At 37.6% G+C, this 22061-nt stretch overlaps 1 protein-coding gene across 4 annotated transcripts; it reads left to right on the top strand.

Moving 5' to 3' along the window:
- The first annotated feature begins 1871 nt into the window (after positions 1–1871).
- LOC18431894 (SNARE-like superfamily protein) lies at positions 1872–20596 on the top strand. 4 transcript variants are annotated; one of them, XM_020665822.2, is made up of 6 exons: positions 9536–9554; positions 16913–17030; positions 17363–17476; positions 18959–19038; positions 19128–19252; positions 20240–20596. In XM_020665822.2, exons 1-6 carry the CDS (start codon positions 9551–9553, stop codon positions 20309–20311), a joined length of 513 nt encoding a protein of 170 aa, XP_020521481.1. In that variant the 5' UTR covers positions 9536–9550; the 3' UTR covers positions 20312–20596. The 4 variants fall into 4 exon arrangements, with proteins under 4 accessions (XP_011622478.1, XP_020521482.1, XP_020521481.1 ...); XM_020665821.2 differs by lacking the exon at positions 9536–9554 and adding an exon at positions 12555–12700; XM_011624176.3 differs by lacking the exons at positions 9536–9554; positions 16913–17030 and adding an exon at positions 1872–2175.
- Positions 20597–22061: the final 1465 nt, after the last annotated feature.

Raw genomic sequence — 22061 nt, 5'->3', positions numbered from 1 at the left:
GGACAAGAATAGGGAACAGGGTGAGATTGTGGGAAAGCCTAGCTCTAAGGGATTCTGTTGGAAATATGATCTATCAAGGCCTAAATTTCAGTAGTCCCTTGGGAGCGATTAAGAGATTGAAATCTTAGCATCTTGCAAAATGGAGCCCATATTCTTTTACCTTGAGTACACATGAGGCATCGAGAATTCACGTGTTGAGAAAGTAATTTCTCACGGAGGTGTGAGGGTCACCTCTTAGTTCGGATTTTATAGGTTAGCCTCATGTTTTGTTGCAATCGGCCTAGGCTTGGAGAATCAAAATGAGAAAAATAGAACCTGAGTACTTATTGAGTATTCGTCCTGTATGGAATAGTGAAGACTTATAGGACATAAGTTCGTATCCTAAGACGAGACCATTGCATGACATGTACATTTTCATTTCATACGGGAAGCCACTCTTTCAAATGCATTATCCACGTTTAGAAGAGCCAGTGCACATGTGCTTTGAGAGGATCCCTGTAATTGAGTTGGATCATGTCCCACAAGGGTACACATGTAATCTATTGAGAGTCTAATGATCGGAAGTTTTGACTCAGCTGCTTTGATATGGCCAATTATGTGTCCCTGTTTTAGATTGTGGAACATATGTCTATTGGGCTGATCTGATACGCGGCAGAACATCATTCTGGACTAGCCCAATGGAGTACTCTGATACCCATAGTTATTAGCCTGAGATCTCCCTACATATTTTTTCCAATTTAATAATGATGAAAAAACCTAATAATGATGAGAAAAACCTAATAATGAGCTTAACCTTCCACACAGTGGCACGTAAACCTCCTTCATCCGGAACCCCAAAACTTGCTAGTCTCTGCAATCGTTCCATGTCTATAACCTTCTGAGAAACCTGATCATCAAATAACCAAATTGGTGACATAAAAACCAGTTGCTGATAATTGAACTATATTCGTTCAAGAGAGTTTGTGTTTAATCTTCTCAAAGAAAAATGAGAAGGGACTCAAAGAGAATCGTTTATCTTTTTTTAGTTTTAAAAAACGTAACCCATGATTGCCAGTTGTTCTCGAATCGAGGACATGTATTTATCACCCATTTTGTAGTTTTCCTTTTTCTTATTCACCCTTAATTGTTTTTTCATTGGATCAAAACTAGGATGAAAATTTGGATGATATTGAATTTATAGGCATTTACGAATCGAGTAGGAATAATAAACCAATACCTCAAATAAGAAGTTCCTGCAACTACTTTCTGCCTCATTCTCATCAACCATTTGAGAAAATTCCTCATTCAACCACCCATGGCCAACCTCGGAAGGTTCTTCTTTGCAGAAACTCTCCTCATCATTTCTATGAATCAACGGAGAAGAAATCCTATCCAATCCATGATCAATTTGAACCTCCTCTTCTTTCCCCCCCTCCTCTTCTTCTTCCTCATTTTTCCTTGGATATTTCAGGTCATGGAAGGTTTTGAGCTCTTCCTCGAACTCAAAGCCAAGCTCTAAAGTGGAGCAATCTTTTCCAAACCACCCGGTTAATGCATCTCTCTGCTTCTCCAAAAACCTCAATTTTCCTTTGAAAATCGCATATCTTTAGGTCTTTCATCTCTAAAGAGCCAAAGAAATAGCAAAAGATGAAGAAGAAGAAGAAAAAGTTATTGAAGATGAAGAAGAAGAAGAAAAAGCCATTGAAAAGAAAGAGAAAGTTCAGAGAAGTGAGATAAAACATTTGGGTAGAGAGAGAGACTGGTAGTTGGATATTGGAATGGTAATTAAAAGTTAGGGTTTACTATCAACAAATTTGGTTTTCAAATTTTTCGCTATGTATACGGTGAAGACGAATTTGGAGGGAGAAGGGTAAAATAGTAAAAGTATTCAGATGCGGGCTTGTAACGGGTTTTGAGGGCAAAGACGTAAATTGTGCCATAAAGCGGGAGAATTTGGAGGAGCAAGGAGCAGAAACATAACAAGGGTTTCGTTTTAGGACGAAAACGAAATAGGGCAGCAGTCGTCCCTAAGCCGAAAGTTTGATACTTTTTAGCACCTCGAATCTCTCTCTCTAGACACCGTTCTCTCTCTCTAAGCATCTCTATCTGTCTCCCTACCTGTGAAATCGAAGCAAACCTTAAAATGTTGCTATCTGTTCTCTTCTCAAATTCAGATGGAAATATTTTATTAGAACGGTACGTAAATCTCAACGATTTTTCATTTTAGTTGTCTCTAAATCTGTAAATATGCAAATCCTTTATGCTTTCGATTAGCTGTTAAATCAAATAAAATGTAAATATCTGCGATACTTTCAGTTCATATGATGAATTACTTAAATTTATATATTATAATGCAAGTTTGTGCTAATTTCACTGATTCTATATATTATAATGCAAGTTTGTGCTAATTTCACTGATTCCTGAACCAGTACGTAGAACTAATCTTATTTATCAACTATTTAGGTACTTTCTATTAATTATTGATTTCAATTGTTGGATCTTCAAATGGACAACGATTATTATAGTGATTCAGTTAGAAAAATACATATCAGACTGAGAATATTTATTTTTCCTTTTTATGATACAAAAAAAGTATTTTCTTTTTGTTCTCTTTTGATGATTGTGTCAAAGAGCGGGAAAGGTTCATATGTTTCTTGAATTAGAATCATATCTCCAAATTCTGTTTTCCTTTGTTATTTATCTCTTTTTCCAATGAAAGTTGACTGTATTATAAGTATTACAGGTAATTCTTGCTTACAAAACTTCGTGCCTACCAGTGCACGAGTCAGATTGAGTTGCCTCGAGTTTTCATGTCTGTCAGTGCATGGGTGAGGTTGAGTTGTATGTAATTATGTATAACTAGGGGTACATAAAAAAAATTAAAAAAGTCCTAAAAATAGTAAAACTAGGGGAACATGTTATAATTTTTTTGTATATAATTTGAATTTTTATGGCAGAGATTGGTGAGTATTTTTCTTGACATAATCCCTATTTTTATGTTTTCCTATTTTTTGGTTTTCTCTAAAATGTCTCCAACTATAAATCAGTTTTTTTTTAGATCCATTTTTTATTCCATACCTTTTTAAGCTTATTTGGACTTTTTAAGCTTGCTTTTGGTTTTATTTTACTTCTACTACCTTTATTTTTCACATTTTTATATATATCTTCATTTTCTATAGGGGTTTTTGGCCCTGTACACAAGTGATGCGAGTCCACCCAAGTCACTCGCCTAGGCCAAGTGCCAATACCTTGTCTGAGGCAAGTCCCACAACATTGGTGGCTATACAAAATTGTGCCACCAAGGCTTGGTGTTTTATGTGAACTTTACATCAAAATTTTGATAGGACATAGGTTATGGTGGTGTGAAAGATAAAGGAACAGAAGGGTGCGGGAGGAGAGGGGAAACATGGGTGGGACAAGGGCAGTAGCAGCATGCCACACAGTGTCCATTCACCATGTCGAGCCTTTGAACTATGAGCTGAGTGGACACTGCACCTGTTTTGCCAATTCATCTACTTTACTGTTTGCTTCCCTCCATCTATGCTTGAAAGTTATTCGGAATGTATTATTGATTTTCTCGATTTGTTCAAAGATTGGAAGGAGTCACCATTGTGCTAAATCTGGATGGGAGTCCCATATAATAGCATTTTGGCAATCTCCTTCCACTTCATGGATGGAAACCATGTATTGTTGAAATGTCTAAGGCCGTCTAGTAGGGCACCTGCTTTGGCAAGTTTGCCACTCTAATAGGACCCAATTAAATGACACCCTAGATTGACTGTCTTGGAACATACCCCAATACCTGCTTGGCCAGGGTTACCAAGGGAACATCCATCAAAATTTACATGTACGAGTCCTTGTTCCGTAGGTAACCAGTGGCCTGTCTGACTCTCATCCTTGGACCTAAGACATAGGATTTGTTTCGATTTTGTTGAGTAGTTCTCCACCGACAGACCTTTGAATTCTTTTTTGTTCCTAGCCCGATACTACCTGGTCGATCGGGTCCTTTGTTCAAGTCTTACTTTTCTCCAAAGTTCTGCTGTTTCACTCAATCCAAATGCACTAAAGAGTGGCCAATAACTGTTACCATCCAAAGGAATAGGTCAGAAGCAGGATTTGGTGGAGAGAAAAATGTCATTACTAATTGTTCTACTGACCTCAGCATAGCCTAGTGCCAATCAAAGCATATAACTAAGCAGGCCAGATAAACCGGTGGCTTTCAAACGGTGTAGGAAGCATGGAAAATGTTATCTTCTTCTTCTTTGCACATAATGCACTAGATGGGCATTGGGAACCCTCCATGCTGCAGTTGATCCCAAGTCAGTGCTCTTTTGCGAGGACTACCCAAGCAAAAACTTGCAACTTTGGTGGAAGGGGTGAGACCTACATTCTGTTGACGCCCTTTTGTGCCTGCCCAGCAGTGCAAATACGGTATTTTGTAAAAGGAGGCAACAATGAATTTTTCATGAGGTGGAGGAGTCCAAATAGTCTTGCCCTTTCTTGTGTGAGGGACATTGTCTGATCTTAGGGTTCTAGGCCACCTCCCCCCTTATTTAAATGATATATGGACATGTCGCTTTAGAAATGGCGAATTTTGGGATTGGTGTTTTTGACGTATATGTCAAAATCTAATACATGTGTTCGTGTCTGTGTAACGTAGTTTCCATTCAAGTTTATGTGGAAACCAAGTATGAAGGGAAAAATAAATAATAGTGTGAAAGACTCTCGGGCATGGAAGGGAAAACTCTAGGCTCCTTCTGATTTCCTATCATAGAAAATTTAGGGCAAAAATAGGGAACAGGGTGAGATTGTGGGAAAGCCTAGCTCTAAGGGATTATGTTGGAAATATGGCCTATCAAGGCCTAAATTCCAGTAGTCTCTTGGGAGTGATTGAGAGATTGAAATCTTGGCGTCTTGCAAAATGGAGCCCAGATTTTTTTATCTCGAGTACGCATGAGGCATCGAGAGTTCACGTGTTGAGAAAGCAATTTCTCAAGGAGGTGTGAGGGTCACCTCTTAGTCAGGATTTTATAGGTTAGCCTCATGTTTTGCTGCAATCGGCCAAGGCTTGGAGAATCCAAATGAGAAAAATAGAACCCGAGTACTTATTGAGTATTCGCTCTGTATGGAATGGTCAAGACTTATGGGACATAAGTCCGTATCTTGGCACGAGACCATTGCATGGCATGTGCATTTTCATTTCGTACGGGAAGCCGCTCTTCCAAATGCATTATCCAAGTTTGGAAGAGTCAGTGCACATGTGCTTTGAGAGGGAACCTTGTAATTGAGTTGGATCATGTCCCACAGGGGTACACCTGTAATCCATTGAGAGCCGAATGATCGAAAGTTCTAGCTCAACGGCTTTGATATGGCCAATTATGTATCCTTGCTTTAGACTGTGGAACATATGTTTATTGGGTCGATCTGAGACTTGGCGGAACATCATTCGGGACTAGCTCAATGAAGTACTTCGATACCCATAGTTATTAGCTTGAGATCTCACTAGATATTTTTTCATATTTTATAATGATGAGAAAAACCTAATAATGAGCTTAACCTCCACACAGTGGCACGTAAACCTTCTTCATTTGGAACACCAAAACTTGCTAGTCTCTGCAATCGTTCCATGTCTATAACATTCTGAGAAACCTGATCATCAAATAACCAAATTGGTGACATAGAAACCAGTTGCTGATAATTGAACTATATTTGTTCAGGAGAGTTTGTGTTTAATCTCCTCAAAGAAAAATGAGAAGGGACTCAAAGAGAATCGTTTATATTTTTTTAGTTTTTAAAAACGTAACCCATGATTGCCAGTTTTTCTCGAATCTAAGACATGTATTCATCACCCATTTTGTAGTTTTCCTTTTTCTTATTCACACTTAATTTTTTTTTCATTGGAGCAAAACTAGGATGAAAATTTGGATGATATTGAATTTATAGGCATACATGAATCAAGTAGGAATAATAAACCAATACCTCAAATAAGAATTCCCTGCAACTGCTTTCTGCCTCATTCTTATCAACCATTTGAGAAAATTCCTCATTCAACTACCCATGGCCAACCTCGGAAGGTACTTCTTTGCAGAAACTCTCCTCATCATTCTTATGAATGAACGGAGAAGAAATCCTATCCAATCCATGATCAATTTGAACCTCCTCTTCTTTCCCCCCTTCTTCTTCTTCTTCCTCATTTTTCCTTGGATATTTCAAGCCATGGAAGGTTTTGTGCTCCTTCTCGAACTCAAAGCCAAGCTCTGAAGTGGAGCAATCTTCGCCAAACCACTCGGTTAATGCATCTCTCTGCTTCTCCAAAAACCTCAATTTTTCTTTCAACATCGCAGATCTTCGGGTCTGTCATCTCTAAAGAGCCAGAGAAATAGCAGAAGATGAAGAAGAAGAAGAAAAAGTTATTGAAAAGAAAGAGAAAGTTCAGAGAAGTGAGATAAAACATTGGGTAGAGAGAGAGACTGGTAGTTGGATAATGGAATGGTTGTTAAAAGTTAGGGTTTACAATCAACAAATTTGGTTTTCAAATTTTTCGCTATATATACGGGGAAGAAGAATTTGGAGGGAGAAGGGTAAAATAGTAAAAGTATTCAGATGCATGCTTGTAATGGGTTTAGTGGGCAAGGACGTAAATTGTGCCATAAAGCGGGAGAATTTGGTGGAGCAAATAGCAGAAACATAAATTTTAACTATGGTTTCGTTTTCGGACGAAAACGAAATCAGGTTATTCTAGCATTCGTCCCTAAATTCGCCGAAAGTTTGAAACTTTTTATGTTTCTCTTATTAAAGCACCTCGAATCTCTCTCTCTAAACACCGTTCTCACTCTCTAAGCATCTCTCTCTCTGTCTTTCTACCTGTGAAATCGAAGCGAGCCGTAAAATGTTGCTCTCTGTTCTCTTCTCAAACTCAGAAGGCAATAGTTTGCTACAACGATATGTAAAACTCAGCGATTTTTCATTTTAGTTGCCTCTAAATCATTTAATATGCAAATATTTTATGCTTTCGTTTAGCTGTTAAATAAAATAAAATATAAATATCTGCGACTTTCAGTTCATGTGATTCTTCAATTTCTATTGCTTTAAATCTCAGCAAATTATGGTTTTAATTACTGAAATTTGTAAATTATAATGCACGTTTGTGCGAATTTCATTGATTCCTGAACCAGTACGTAGAACTAATCTTATTTATCAACTATTTAGGTACTTTCTATTAATTATTGAATTGTTGGATCTTTAAATGGACAACGATTATTATAGTGATTCATTTAGAAAAATACATATCAGATTGAAAATATTTATTTTTCTTTTTTTATGATACAAAAAAAGTTTTTTCTTTTTGTTCTCTTTTGATGATTATGTGTCAAAGAGCGGGAAAGGTTCATATGTTTCTTGAATTAGAATCATATCTCTAAATTTTGTTTTCCTTTGTTATTTATCTCTTTTTCCAATGAAAGTTGACTGTATTGTAAGTATTACAGGTAATTCTTGCTTACAAAACATTGTGTCTATCAGTGCACGAGTCAGATTGAGTTCCCCTGAGTTTTCATGTCTGTCAGTGCAAGGGTGAGGTTTAGTTGGCCCGAGTTGTATGTAGTTATGTATAACTCAGGGTACCTAAAAAAAATTAAAGAAGTCCTAAAAATAGTAAAAACTAGGGGAACATTTTATAATTTTTTTGTATATAATTTGAATTTTTATGGCAGAGATTGGTGAGTCTTTTTTTTTGCCATAATCCCTATTTTTATGTTTTCCTTTTTTTTGGTTTTCTCTAAAATGTCTCCAACTATAAATCAGTTTTTTTTTAGATCCATTTTTTTTTCCATACCTTTTTAAGCTTATTTGGACTTTTTAAGCTTGCTTTTGGTTTTATTTTACTTCTACTACCTTTATTTTTCAAATTTTATATATATCTTCATTTTCTATAGGGGTTTTTGGCCCTGTACACAAGTGATGCGATTCCACCCAAGTCACTCGCCTAGGCCAAGTGCCAATACCTTGTCTGAGGCAAGTGCCAATACCTTGTCTGAGGCAAGTCCCACAACATTGGTGGCTATACAAAATTGTGCCACCAAGGCTTGGTGTTCTCTGTGAACTTTACATCAAAATTTTGATAGGACATAGGTTATGGTGGTGTGAAAGTTAAAGGAACAGAAGGGTGAGGGAGGAGAGGGGAAACATGGGTGGGACAAGGGCGGTAGCAGCATGCCACACAATGTCCATTCTCAATGTTGAGCCTTTGAACTACGATCTGATTGGACACTGCACCTGTTTTGCCAATTCTTCTACTTTACTGTTTGCTTCCCTCCATTTATGCTTGAAAGTTATTCGAAATGTATTATTGATTTTCTCGATTTGTTCAAAGATTGGAAGGAGTCGCCATCCAACAATTGAAATCAATAATTAATAGAAAGTACCTAAATAGTTGATAAATAAGATTAAATCTACGTACTGGTTCAGGAATCATTGAAATTAGCACAAACTTGCATTATAATTTACAGATTTCAGTAATTCAAACCATAATTTGCTGAGATTTAAAGCAGTAGAAATTGAAGAATCACATGAACTGAAAGTCGCAGATATTTACATTTTATTTAATTTAAAAGCTAAACGAAGGCATAAAGTATTTGCATATTTAATGATTTAGAGGCAACTAAAATGAAAAAGCGCTGAGATTTACATACCGTTCTAGCAAAATATTGCCTTCTGAGTTTGAGAAGAGAACAGAAAGCAACATTTTAAGGTTCACTTCGATTTCACAGGTAGAGAAACAGAGAGAGAGATGCTTACAGAGAGAGAACGGTGTTTAGAGAGAGAGATTCGAGGTACTTCAATGAGAGAAACATAAAAAGTTTCAAACTTTCGGCGAATTTAGGGACGACTGTTAGAATAGCCTGATTTCGTTTTCGTCCGGAACGAAACCATAGTTACAATTTACGTTTTTGCTATTTGCTCCTCCAAATTCTCTTGCTTTGTAGTCCTAAAAATAATAAAAACTAGGGGAACATTTTATAATTTTTTTGTATATAATTTCAATTTTTATGGCAGAGATTGGTGAGTCTTTTTTTTGCCATAATCCCTAATTTTATGTTTTCCTATTTTTTGGTTTTCTCTAAAATGTCTCCAACTATAAATCTGTTTTTTTTTAGATCCATTTTTTTTTTTCATACCTTTTTAAGCTGATTTGGACTTTTTAAGCTTGCTTTTGGTTTTAATTTACTTCTACTACCTTTATTTTTCACATTTTATATATATGTTCATTTTCTGTAGGGGTTTTTGGCCTTGTACACAAGTGATGCGAGTCCACCCAAGTCACTCGCCTAGGCCAAGTGCCAATACCTTGTCTGAGGCAAGTCCCACAACATTGGTGGCTATACAAAATTGTGCCACCAAGGCTTGGTGTTCTCTGTGAACTTTACATCAAAATTTTGATAGGACATAGGTTATGGTGGTGGGAAAGATAAAAGAACAGAAGGGGTGTGGGAGGAGAGGGGAAACATGGGTGGGACAAGGGCAGTAGCAGCATGCCACACAGTGTCCATTCTCCATGTTAAGCCTTTGAACTATGAGTTGAGTGGACACTGCGCCTTTTTTACCAATTCATCTACTTTACTGTTTGCTTCCCTCCATTTATGCTTGAAAGTTATTCGGAACGTATTATTGATTTTCTCGATTTGTTCAAAGATTGGAAGGAGTCACCATTGTGCTAAATCTGGATGGGAGTCCCATATAATAGCATTTTGGCAATCTCCTTCCACTTCATGGATGGAAACCATCTATTGTTGAAATGTCTAAGGCTGTCTAGTAGGGCACCCGCTTTGGCAAGTTTGCCACTATAATAGGACCCATTTAAATGACACCCTAGATTGACTGTCTTGGAACATACCCCAATACCTGCCTGGCCAGGGTTACCAAGGGAACATCCATCAAAATTTAGCTGTTCGAGTCCTTGTTCCGTAGGTAACCAGTGGCCTGTCTGACCCTTATCCTTGGACCTAAGACATAGGATTTGTTTCGAGTTTGTTGACTAGTTCTCCACTGACAGACCTTTGAATTCTTCTTTGTTCCTAGCCCGAAACATCACCTATGCTACTACCTGGTCAATCGGGTCCTTTGTTCAAGTCTTACTGTTCTCCAAAATTCTGCTGTTTCACTCAATCCAAATGCACTAAAGAGTGGCCAATAACTGTTACCCACCAAAGGAATAGGCTAGAAGCAGGATTTGGTGGAAAGAAAAATGTCATTACTAATTGTTCTACTGACCTCAGCAGAGCCCAGTGCCAATCAAATCATATAACCAAGCAGGCCAGATAAACCGGTGGCTTCGGAACGGTGTAGGAAGCATGGAAAATGTTATCTTCTTCTTCTTTGCACATAATGCACTAGATGGGCATTGGGAACTCTCCATGCTGCAGTTGATCCCAAGTCAGTGCACTTTTGCGAGGACTACCCAAGCAAAAACTTGCAACTTTGGTGGAAGGGGTGAGACCTACATTCTGTTGACGACCTTTTGTTTCTGCCCCGCAGTGCAAATAAGGTATTTTGTAAAAGGAGGCAACTGTGAAGATTTCACGAGGTGGAGGAGTCCAAATAGTCCTGCCTTTTGCTTTGTGAGGGACATAAGCTGATCTTAGGGTTCTAGGCCACCTCCCCCCATATCTTAATGATATATGGACATATCGCTTCAGAAAAGGCTAATTTTGGGATTGGTGTTTCTGACGTACATGTTAAAAGCTATTACATGTGTTTGTGTCTTTGTAATGTAGTTTCCATTCATATTTATGTTGAAACCAAGTATGAAGGGAAAAATAAATAATAGTGTGAAAGACGCTCGGGCTTGGAAGGGAAAACTCTAGGCTCCCTTTGATTTCCTATCATACAGAATTTAGGGCAAGAATAGGGAACAGGGTGAGATTGTGGGAAAGCCTAGCTCTAAGGGATTATGTTGGAAATATGGCCTATCAAGGCCTAAATTCCAGTAGTCTCTTGGGAGTGATTGAGAGATTGAAATCTTGGCGTTGTGCAAAATGGATCCCAGATTCTTTTACCTCGAGTACGCATGAGGCATAGAGAGTTTACGTGTTGAGAAAGCAATTTCTCAAAGTGGTGTGAGGGTCACCTCCTAGTCAGGATTTTATAGGTTAGCCTCATGTTTAGCTGCAATCGACCAAGGATTTGAGAATCCAAATGAGAAAAATAGAACCCATGTACTTGTTGAGTATTCGTCCTGTATGGAATCGTCAAGACTTATGGGATATAAGTCTGTATCCTGACAAGAGACCATTGCATGGCATGTGCATTTTCATTTCGTACGGAAAGCCACTCTTCCAAATGCATTATCCAAGTTTGGAAGTGCCAGGGCACATGTGCTTTGAGAGGACCCCTGTAATTGAGTTGGATCATGTCCCGTAGGGGTACACCTGTAATCCATTGAGAGCCGAATGATCGGAAGTTTTGGCTCAGCGGCTTTGATATGGCCAATTATGTGTCCCTGCTTTAGACTGTGGAACATAGGTTTATTGGGTCGATCTGAGACTCGGCGGAACATCATTCGAGACTAGCCCAATGGAGTACTTCGATACTTATAGTTATTAGCCTGAGATCTCACTATCTATTTTTTTCAATTTTATAATGATGAGAAAAACCTAATAATTGCTCAAAAATACGTTAAATATTTATTGTGAATTTTAGAAAATTTTTCAGAATTTTATTTTCTAAAAAAATAAGGGTTTTCATATTGTTTGGCTCAAATTCCACTTTAGTCTTGACCTGTTAGTGCCATGTGGCGTCCGAGTGGCCATAGGGCTGCCACATGGCACCCCACACCTCTCTCTAGGTTCACCTCCCAACTGGGCATTGATCCCTAGGTGGGGGACTAGATTGGCATTTGGTTACTTGTTTTATAAGGGGTTGTGTTATGGTGTCTTGTTATATATTGTTATATAATGTTATAAATTAAGGTGACCTTTTTATCACATGTCTTAATTAACTCACACATGGTCATGCATGGCATGTGTGAAGTTTATTTAATTTATGTATTTGATATTAAAGAGAAAATACATTTTCAAATTTGAGTTGAAAAATATCGTCACACACATGTGTGAAGGGGATATTATCTTTAAATTGATTGGTTTGAAATTTTAGATCTACAAAGTGATTGACTTTGATAAAGAAGAATATCTCCACTTGTGTGAGCTTTGCCAATTACTTATTTGCCTTTGAGCCTTTGTAGTTATCTACTCTAATACATTATTAAAAAAAACTAAGGGTATTTGTAAGGCCATATTGGATACAATTGGAGCAAAAATATGGGCCAAAGACAAAATGGTAAAGTGGCTTAACTTAGGGTTAGGGTGAGTGATAATGGTGTGAAATCCCATCCCTTCATCTAGTGGTTGGATGGGGATGGGTGTACATTAGCCTCTCATGTGCCTTTGGATTAGTGCATCAAAGTGTTGATTGAATCCAAAGTTACACCCATGTTATAAAAGCACATCATGAGATCTCAAACCACATGTTATAAAAGCACATCATGAGATCTCAAACCACAACTTTCTCAACTCTTGAACCATTTTAGAAAATTGTTGCTCCCCTCCTTCTTTTAAGGTTTTGTGAGAGAAAATTGAAGAGAGAGAGCTTTTAGAGTTCCATTAATGGTGATCTTGATGGTGGTCCTCCTTTCTTATGCTTAAGTCCATAGTGTGCATTTATCAAGGTAAACTCCATTGAATTTTTTTTTCTCATAAGATCATATCGTTGGCATCTATAGTTGTTGGAGTTTTGAATTTAGGAAATTTCATTTGATCTTAGTATCCCCATTTAATTATCTTTTTTATCATGCTTATTCATAGTGTGGTCCTTCATGAGTTATATCCTATATGCATGAGAATCCATGATCATGCATAGTATCCATTAATTAGTTTGCTTCAAACTCATCAAATAATTTAGTCTAAGAGTGTCACTTTATTTTCAGAACTTTTTCATCACATTTTTACCTATGGGGGTTTATAATCTTTCCATACAAGACTCTTTTGGTGGTCCGGGGGACCACTGTGTGTAGTTTGGCCATGACTCTCTTGTTCTTTATCCGATTCATTTCAAACCTTTTGTATTCTGTTTTGGATGATAATGCCAGTGTGTTGAGATCTTAAGAAGTGATTTTAAGGTGTGTAATTTCTTCCCATTTGGATTAGACACTCTTGTGAGATTGAACTACTTTTGTACAATCCGAAGGGACAAAATTAAGTCCTTATAGGGCCCGATTGCGTGGCACCGGCACAAGGGGTTCGAAACATGGCTTCCTTATTTTAATTTGACATTCTAATTTCCTGTTTAGTTGATTTTATTCTTTAGAATTTTGTTTAGATTAGTTGCATGATGTATTTAAGCTTTGGGACATAGTTTATGTAATTTGTGCTATGAAAGTGTAATTCATAAGCTAGTCTTGCTTTATATGTAATTGCCCCATAAGGGGTTGGTATTTGGGTTTATTTACAGTGGTTATACAAGGCTAGAAATGGTTGTAATTGTTATGCAAAAAGATTGTTACTTATTCACTTAGCTTGTTTTTAGTAAGTGGCTTGTTGAGGGTATCCATTTTGCCTTGTTTTTCGGCTTGAAAATTTGTCTTAGTCTTTGTATCTACTTTCAAATTCTACTTTGGAGTCTCTACACCCAAGATTATACTCGGTTGGACTAAATCAGGGTTGAAATTGGAATAATTCATGCATGATTCTTTCTAGTTTATACCTTTTATCTTTTAATTTTGTGAGTAGGTACCTTTGTGTTTGAGGGAGGGAGTGAAAAGATGCCTTATATACGTCCGTTGAATGAGAATTGGATCCCTTGCTTTTGGATGGCTCTTTATTTATTTTTTCTTTCGGATTTTGTGTATTTACTTCCATGTGTACATGTATTTAGTGTATTTACTTACTTTTGGATGGCTTTAAGGGGCTGAATGTTGGGCGGACAAAAAACAATGGATGAAGTTTCTATAGGACCTAGGCTTTATGAAAACAAAATAAAGCCTCACCTTAAATCCTCATCCAAAAAGCACTTTTAGCATTTAAAATCTTCATGATGGCTCAAAAATTAATTTCCAACATTGACAATAAAATTTGAAAGTCAGAAAATGGTACAGATCTTGTGGATATGTGAACGGTTATTTTTAGGGCGAAATGTATGGTCTAGATGATTTGTTGCAATATGCATTATTTTTAGAATTTGAAATCCCAAATTTTTGTACAACCATAATATTCAACCTGAGATGATCGATTTAAAAGTTTTTCAACACTTGAATTGCAATTTTGATGAGTTATGAGGTGAGGCTTTACTTATTTTGATAGGGCTGCAACCCTATCAAACCATTTTCAAAAAACAATATACCCATAGAACAAGTGTAGCGGAGATGAGGATGTTAAGATGGATGAGTGGCAAGACAATAACAGATAAAATTCGAAATGAATCCATTTGGGAGAATTTAGGTGTAACACCAATAGGCGATAGGATGAGAGAGAGTAGATTTAGGTGGGCTGGCACCGACCAAGTACAACACCTGTTAGGAGGTGCGAGTTAATTCAAGTGGAAGGACTTCAAGGGGCAAGGGATAGGCCCAAAAGGATGTAGTTGGAAGTAGTTTACAAAGATATGGGAACTTATGACCTCACTAAGGGTATGGCGTTTAATAAAGCAGAATGATGGGCCAGGATTCGTGTAGCCGACTACATTTAACTAGGAAAAGGCTATCATGATGATGACTTCCATGTGTACACGAGTATGCATTTGAGATTTGTTCTTGTTTGTTTTTTTGTTCTCAATTCATCATCATCGGAGCGTTTTCCCAACTCTTTGGGTCTATTACATGAATCATGGTCCACTATTCTGCTTTATCAAGGGCCATACCCTCAATGAGGCCATAAGCCCCCATATATTTTCTTATTACTTCCAACCTTGTCCTTTTGGGCCTACCCCTTGTCTTGTTTGAGTCTTTTCTTCTTTTTTTTTCTCAATTATGAACACTAATTTAGGATTGCATAATTCGTTTTGCACAAATGGTGTAATCTGTGAACACTTAGATGACATGTCAATGCATTTTAGATTTTTAACAGGAAGACACTAGATGATTTTTCTTAGCTTAGATGGTAAGGTGGTAAGTGGAAGGTCTTGGGTTCAATTGTCAATGATGGTCAGTAATAAAAAAAAAAGAAAATATCTCCATACCCCCATTTTAAAGTTTTATATCTTAGACCCAAGGTTTCAAAACATATTTTGGGTCATATAAATTCTAAGTCTTGTATCTTTTAACCCCAGCTAACTTTATCCCTTTTAAACCTATTTTTTTTGCCCCAAGCAAACATAAGAAAGACATCCATTCTAAACAGCATCATTTCTCTCTTCATGTGATTTTCCCCTAAATCTCTCTCTCCATGACTTTCCCCAAACCCCCCTCTCTCTCTCCCAACCCCTCTCTCTCGCCGCTCCCCCAACCTCTCTCTCTCCTCTCACCCCAAACCCTTCTCTCTCTCTCACTCTCTCCTATCCCCGCCTTAACCCCTCTTCCTCTCACCCCCAAATCCTCTCTCTCTCTGTCGCCTGTCCCCAACCCCCCTCTCTCTCTTCTTGCCCCCAAACCCTCTTTCCTTTTAGAGCATAGCTCTGATATGGGTATCAACAATAAGAGTGAAGGGGGTTATAGAGGGTTGAAGAGTGAACCTAAATCTTCATTTTTATGGATGAAGATTCTACTTACAAATTGAAGAGTGAACGCATGGAAGATGTGTTCATGCACCAAGAAGATGTGGTTGGAGTCAATTTACTGTGTCATGATTTGAGTGGCGAGAACTCTGGTTTGGGTTATGTTGGAAAAGTTGCAACAAGGGTTTCATCGGGGAATGTAGCAGTGGTGTAAGCACTTATGATAGATTTAGTGATGGTTGTGAAGAAAATTCTGAGATGATTCCATTGATAAGAATTCTGACATATTTAGAGGGGTTTGTGGTGAGAATTCTGATGTGGGTATAGCAATAATAGCTCTGACAAATTTAGAGGGGTTTGTAGGGAGAAATCTGAGATGGGTAGCGAGGCTAAGTGCTTCAACAAATTTAGGGGGGTTTGAGAGAGAACTCTAAGATGGGTAGCAAGAAAAGGCAATCAGATAACTTTAAGAGAATTTTTGTGGTCAAAATTCGGAGATGCGTGCTGTGAATAAGACCTCTAATGACCTGAAGACAAGTAAAAAGGAAAGGATAGAGCTTGGAAGGAAGTTTCAAAATGCAGTAAGCTTTCATAACTGGGAATTTGCAGAGAGTTTGATCCCTTTGGCTGATATGCCAAGGCTGAATGATGCTATATGTATTGCTTTGGATTCAATCTGGTTTTTGAGGACAGAGTCAGAGCTTCATGGAATTAATGGTTTGATTAGAATGCTTATTTCAAATGGAGCAAACGATTTCACCAGAGCAGCCTTGAGGACTTCATTTCTCGCCTCATGTGTCTCAGCTTGAAGGAGCCAAACAATTTCCACTTCTATTCTCAGCTAAACACCTGGAGAGAGAAAGTAGGGGAAAATACAAAGAGAGAAGGGGTTTGGGAGAATCTCAAGGAAGAGAGAACTTTGGGGAGAATATATCACATAAAGAGATGGAGGGTTTAGAATGAGCGTGTCTTTTTTTATATTTGTTAGGGCTAAAGAAATAGTTAAAAGTGAGTAAAGTTAGTCAGGGGATTAGGAGATATATTTTAAATCCTTGGGTCTATTGAGATATGAAAACCAAAAATAGGGGGTATGGGGATATTTCCCCTAAAAAAAAATACTTGCTCTTTGAATTTTTTTATTGTGTGTAGACCGTTTCAATGCACATCTGTTCACATGGCATCCATATTCAAGTTCATATGGGCTTGGTTTTGATGGCTTAGAATTTCCTTTCAGTAAGCACGAAAATTCGGGAATCAGAGAACTTCTTGAGATTTCAGTGTTCCAGCTGGCAGAGTTCAGCTACTAGGACTGTCTGTCTGGCATTTATCGATGTAATGGTCCTATTCTTAAGGTAGTGGTGAATGAATCTTGACCTCAACCCCTGTTGAAAATAGAATAAATTTTCTTCTCCTTTTACCTAGTGAGAATGCATAAGGGATACAAAAAATGGGATTGATATTATCAGTATGTATGCAGAGAACTTTTACAAGTTACTTCTCTGGTTCTACTTTATCCTACATTTTGTATTTGTTTTAGAAATATGTGGCCTATCGAACCTTTGCTTGTTTGGGCCATCTCTATTTGTTTTGTTGCATCATAGTTTGTCATGTTTGTTGATTTGAATGAATCCCTAAATTATTTATTCTTTTTAACTTTTTCTTTTAAAAAATAAATTGAATGCAGATTTCATGGTGTTCCAGCTGAAGAACGGTTGCATTGGAGGTCTTTTTTAGTTAAGCTTGGAGCAGATAACTTGAAAGGTGCTAAGAATGAAGACCTCTTTGTGGCTTCACACAAGTATGTATTCGTCTTTCATCTTGAATGTGTTTTTCTATTTGCTCATGCGGTAGAATCATATTTTGAAAATGGTTAGAGTATGGCATGTGAAATGAATCTCAACATTTTGTTTAAAAGTTAGCAGACAACCTTTGGTGGTATAATTGGCATGATCAAGAAATATCAAGCAATGAGTCTACGTTCCATAGACTTGTTCCGATTACTAGGCGAGCAAGTTTAGCATCCAACCACCTTCATTTATTGGTCCAAACTCCCTACTTAACCAACAGAAATCGACAAACTTTCGCATATATGCTGATCCAGGTATCTCTAAATGAGAAATACAAATATGCTGAGCCAGGTATCTGTAAATGAGAAATACAACCCATTCTATCTACCCCATTTAGTCAATTAGTCATTTTCCCCCCATATTTCAGGTTTTGGAGGAAAGTCTTGAAACCTTAGGCATGCAAGGAATAAAAAATGTCAGCTAGAACAAGGTTTTCGATGATCACATTGAAAATTAAGGTCGACAAATTGAATCACATGAAAGATTAAAGGGGGATAGCTCCATTTCCCCAACCCCAAGTACTTTGGTTGGTGGATGATGTTTTTACAAGGGATTGTAGCTTCTAGCCTTGTTTCCAGATACTCCAATCACGCTGTCAAATTACTTCCCATGAGTAAAAATAAATGGAAAGCCTGGATTCAACAACACAACTTGGGTTACAAAGTTACAGTTGAGGGAGAAAGACTGGAGGCCCCATCTTAGAGTCTCATCACCAAACTCTCACTTGTGCTTTGGAGGCATTCTAAAAATATTGAGAGAGAGAGAGAGAGAGAGAGAGAGAGAGGAAACTTAAATTTTAACATAACTCCTTAGAACTTGATTTACACAGTTATGTGAGATGATTACTTTCAATTGGAGAGAGGGGGAGAGAGAGTCAATTGCGATGATTATACCCAATTGGAAAGAGAGAGAGAGAGAGAGGCCCCATCTTAGAGTCTCATCACCAAACTCACTTGTGCTTTGGAGGCATTCTAAAAATATCACGAGAGAGAGGGAGAGAGGAAACTTGAATTTTACCATAACTCCTTAGAGCTTGATTTACGCAGTTATTTGAGATGGTTATTTCCAATTGTAGAGAGAGAGAGAGTCAATTATTCCCAATGGCATTTATATTTTTCATGTCTTATTTTTTAAGCATGAGAGAGAGAGAGAGAGAGAGTAAATTGTGATCATCTATTCTCAATTGCCTGGTATTTTCATATCTTATTTTTAAGCATGAGAGAGAGAGAGAGAGAGAGAGAGAGAGAGAGAGAGAGAGAGAGAGAGAGAGAGAGAGAGAATTGAGGTGGTCTATTCCCAATTGCATTTATATTTTCATTTCTTAGTTTTTTAAGCATGAGAAAGAGTAAATTGAGATGGCTATTCTCCATTGCATTTATGTTTTCATATCTTATTTTTTAAGCAGAAAACTTGGATTTCACATGTGCTTTCAGATCTGTTTATATTGTTTATGCTGTGCTCGGGGATGTCTGCGTTTATGTTGTCGGCAAGGATGAGTATGATGAACTTGCATGTAAGCGGATAAGCCCTCATGTTTATTTTCCCTTTCCATTTAAGTTATTTTGATTTCAATTTGATACTTCTTTTATGTGATTTAAAAAGTGGCAGAGGTCATATTTGCCATAATATCATCAGTTAAGGATGTTTGTGGTAAGCCACCCACCGAGCGTATATTCCTAGACAAGTATGGAAAGATCTGCCTATGCCTAGATGAAATTGTTTGGAAGGTAAGCACATATGCTCTGTAATTTATATTTAGAAAAATAAGAAAATATAAAATAACCGAATGCTACCCACGAAAGATGACTTTTGTTTTCTCTTTGTAAGATTCGTAATTTAATGGGAGTTGAAAAGATTCTATGCTCCTCCTGGTGCAAAATGTACATTTGCTCCCTTGGTTGAAACCCAAACTCGAAGTATTTCTAGGACCCCAAATTTTATGGGTGTAACCTACTCAACCTAGCGACCAACCTTAAAAAAGGAAATTGCATCAATACTTTAGAAATTGTTTTTGTGAGGCCATAACTACATCCCAAGCTAGACCTCATTTCACCAATTTCTCAATTTTGAGGACCTGAAAAACTGCAAAAATCATTCTTCTCCATGAAACAACTATCCCGCTTAAGAAAGATTTAGAGCTCTAAAGTGTTCAGCTCCACTACCACCTCAAAAATCAGATCTGACCTGTCCATTTAATGGGTAGTTAATCTATGATATTTGGAAGTTTTAAAGAACTCACAATTTTGGGTTGGAGAATGATTTGTAGGAACTTTGGATCCTTTTGTAGTCATCTGCTATACAAAAGAATGGGCAATGGGTTGGGTCTACTCAATAACCAACCTTTTCATACTAGTTATTTATCAGTGCAAAAAACGAGTACTTGCATCAGAGCTCACGTGGGTCCTGAGCTTGAGTCAGATCTGATAGGCTTGGCTGAGTTTCTATCAGATTCTAGGCTGAGTTCAGCCAAGAAAAGAATAAAATATTGGGAACCTGACAGATACAGTTTGTTCCCATGCATGTTGCTCCGGACTCGGTAACTTGCCAATCTCGAGTTACTCAGGGGAGTTCCATGGCACACCTCTAGCTGTCTGATTTGACCTAATAGCTAGGGGTGATTATGATATTTTTGTACTAAAGGTAATTATTTTGTTTTATACAATCTTCTATAATAATTGTGCATATTGTTTGATTTGTTTTTTTTTGTGGTGAAGGGGATGCTTGAAAACACAGACAAGGATAGAGTGAGAAGGCTGATAAGATTGAAGCCCCCTACTGAGATTTAAGACAGACAATAGGCTGTGTTCTGATCTTGTATGACCACAAATGTGCTTGCAGTTCTATAGTGTAACTTTACAATTTTCAGCTGAGAAGAAAACAATGTTTTACCCCACACACTCTTCCCCCACTTCATTTTTTGGGTAATTACTCCTCCCCCACTCCCCACTGGGTGTTTGAGGTTGATTCTAAGTGCTTCATCATTTTTCAGTTTTTCCCGGTTTCATTTTCTCATTCTAGACATTGCTGAACTATAAATTATGGAAATGTATGCAAAAAGACCATTGGCACAAGGAGATCACATTCTTTATTGACCACCAGACGTGAAACCAAGTGGTTGGGGATGTGTCATTGAGTCGGTACAAAGTTCAAAATAGAATTTATTAATTATTTTGGCAGGTCCAATGGCTAAAAGTGATTGTGATATTCTTGTACAAAAACCGGATAGTCTCGTAATATACTACTCCCATAAATGGTTTCTCCTGCTGCAAAATTGAATATGCTGGCTATCAAAAGGCGGCTAACCACAACTTCCATCTTGAAACTTTATTCTCGACTTCTTACTTTAAATGCATTTTGGTTAATTTCTGCTTCACAGGAACAATTAAATTTCACACTAAAATCATGGAACTGCTCTTCATTTTTGCAAACAATAGTAAAACTACCACCTTTTTTATTGAATGGGACTGTATCATATGCTACCATAAGCAACAACTTTTGCAAAAATGGGTGGTTGCAAACAGTGCCGCACACCTAGTTCAGAGAGAGAGATCTTAATCATACATAATTGGAGTCCATAGGCTATCGAGCAATGAGAGATGGAATTGTCCAGTGGCAGTACCAAGGGTACATGCACTTTTGCGACATTAATGAAGCTTATTTGTGGGCTTTGAAAGGAAGATCTAAGCTTCAGTCGAATAATTCACGCCTCATCATCTAAGGGGACGCTGCCAATGTGATTTCTTAGTGCAAAAATCCAGATCTCGTGCCTTGGGCCTGGTTCTTGATCAGGGACATCGTTGTTTTAGTCTTACATGGGAGAAATAATTTTCAACCGCATTTTCGAAGAATAAAATGATGCTGCTGATCATTTAGCTAAAGAAGGATCGTCGCTCTAATTTCTATTTGTTTCCCGACCTCCTTTGCTGCCTTTTCTCTCGTTCTCTTTTTATTTTCTTATTTTGAATTGTCATCATTATCTCAATGAATTTCACTTACCGTTCAAAAAAAGAAAAGAAAAAAAACAGAGAGAAACCAAGAGAGAGAGATCCTAATTATAACTAATGTGAGAGACCATGGACTATCGAGCAATGAGAAAGAGAGAGAGAGAGAGAGAGAGAGAGAGAGAGAGAGAGAGAGATCCTGATTATAACTAATGTGAGAGACCATAGACTATCGAATCAGAGAGTGAGAGATCCTAATTATAACTAATGTGAGACGCCATAGACTATCGAGAGCTAAGTATAACTAATGTGAGAGACCATAGACTATCGAATCAGAGAGAGAGAGAGAGAGATCCTAATTATAACTAATGTGAGACACCATAGACTATGGAGAGCCAATTATAACTAATGTGAGAGACCATAGACTATGAGAGCAATGAGAAATCAACATACATGCTCGCACATTTTTATCATACGACAACAGAGCAGTTAGGAAAAAAACAATCTAGAGGGAGAGAGAGAACAGTAAAGGGAAAAAAATCCAGAGAGAGAGAGAGTGAGATGCTATGACTAACCAAGCAATTGGGAACTGAAA

Source organism: Amborella trichopoda, chromosome 5 (genome assembly GCF_054954075.1).
Source record: "Amborella trichopoda isolate Santa Cruz 75 chromosome 5, AtrichopodaSantaCruz75HAP2 v2.0, whole genome shotgun sequence".
NCBI classification, from domain to species: Eukaryota; Viridiplantae; Streptophyta; class Magnoliopsida; order Amborellales; family Amborellaceae; genus Amborella; species Amborella trichopoda.
The sequence above is the reverse complement of the archived record's forward strand: the minus strand, read 5'-3'. Positions and strand labels throughout refer to the sequence as shown.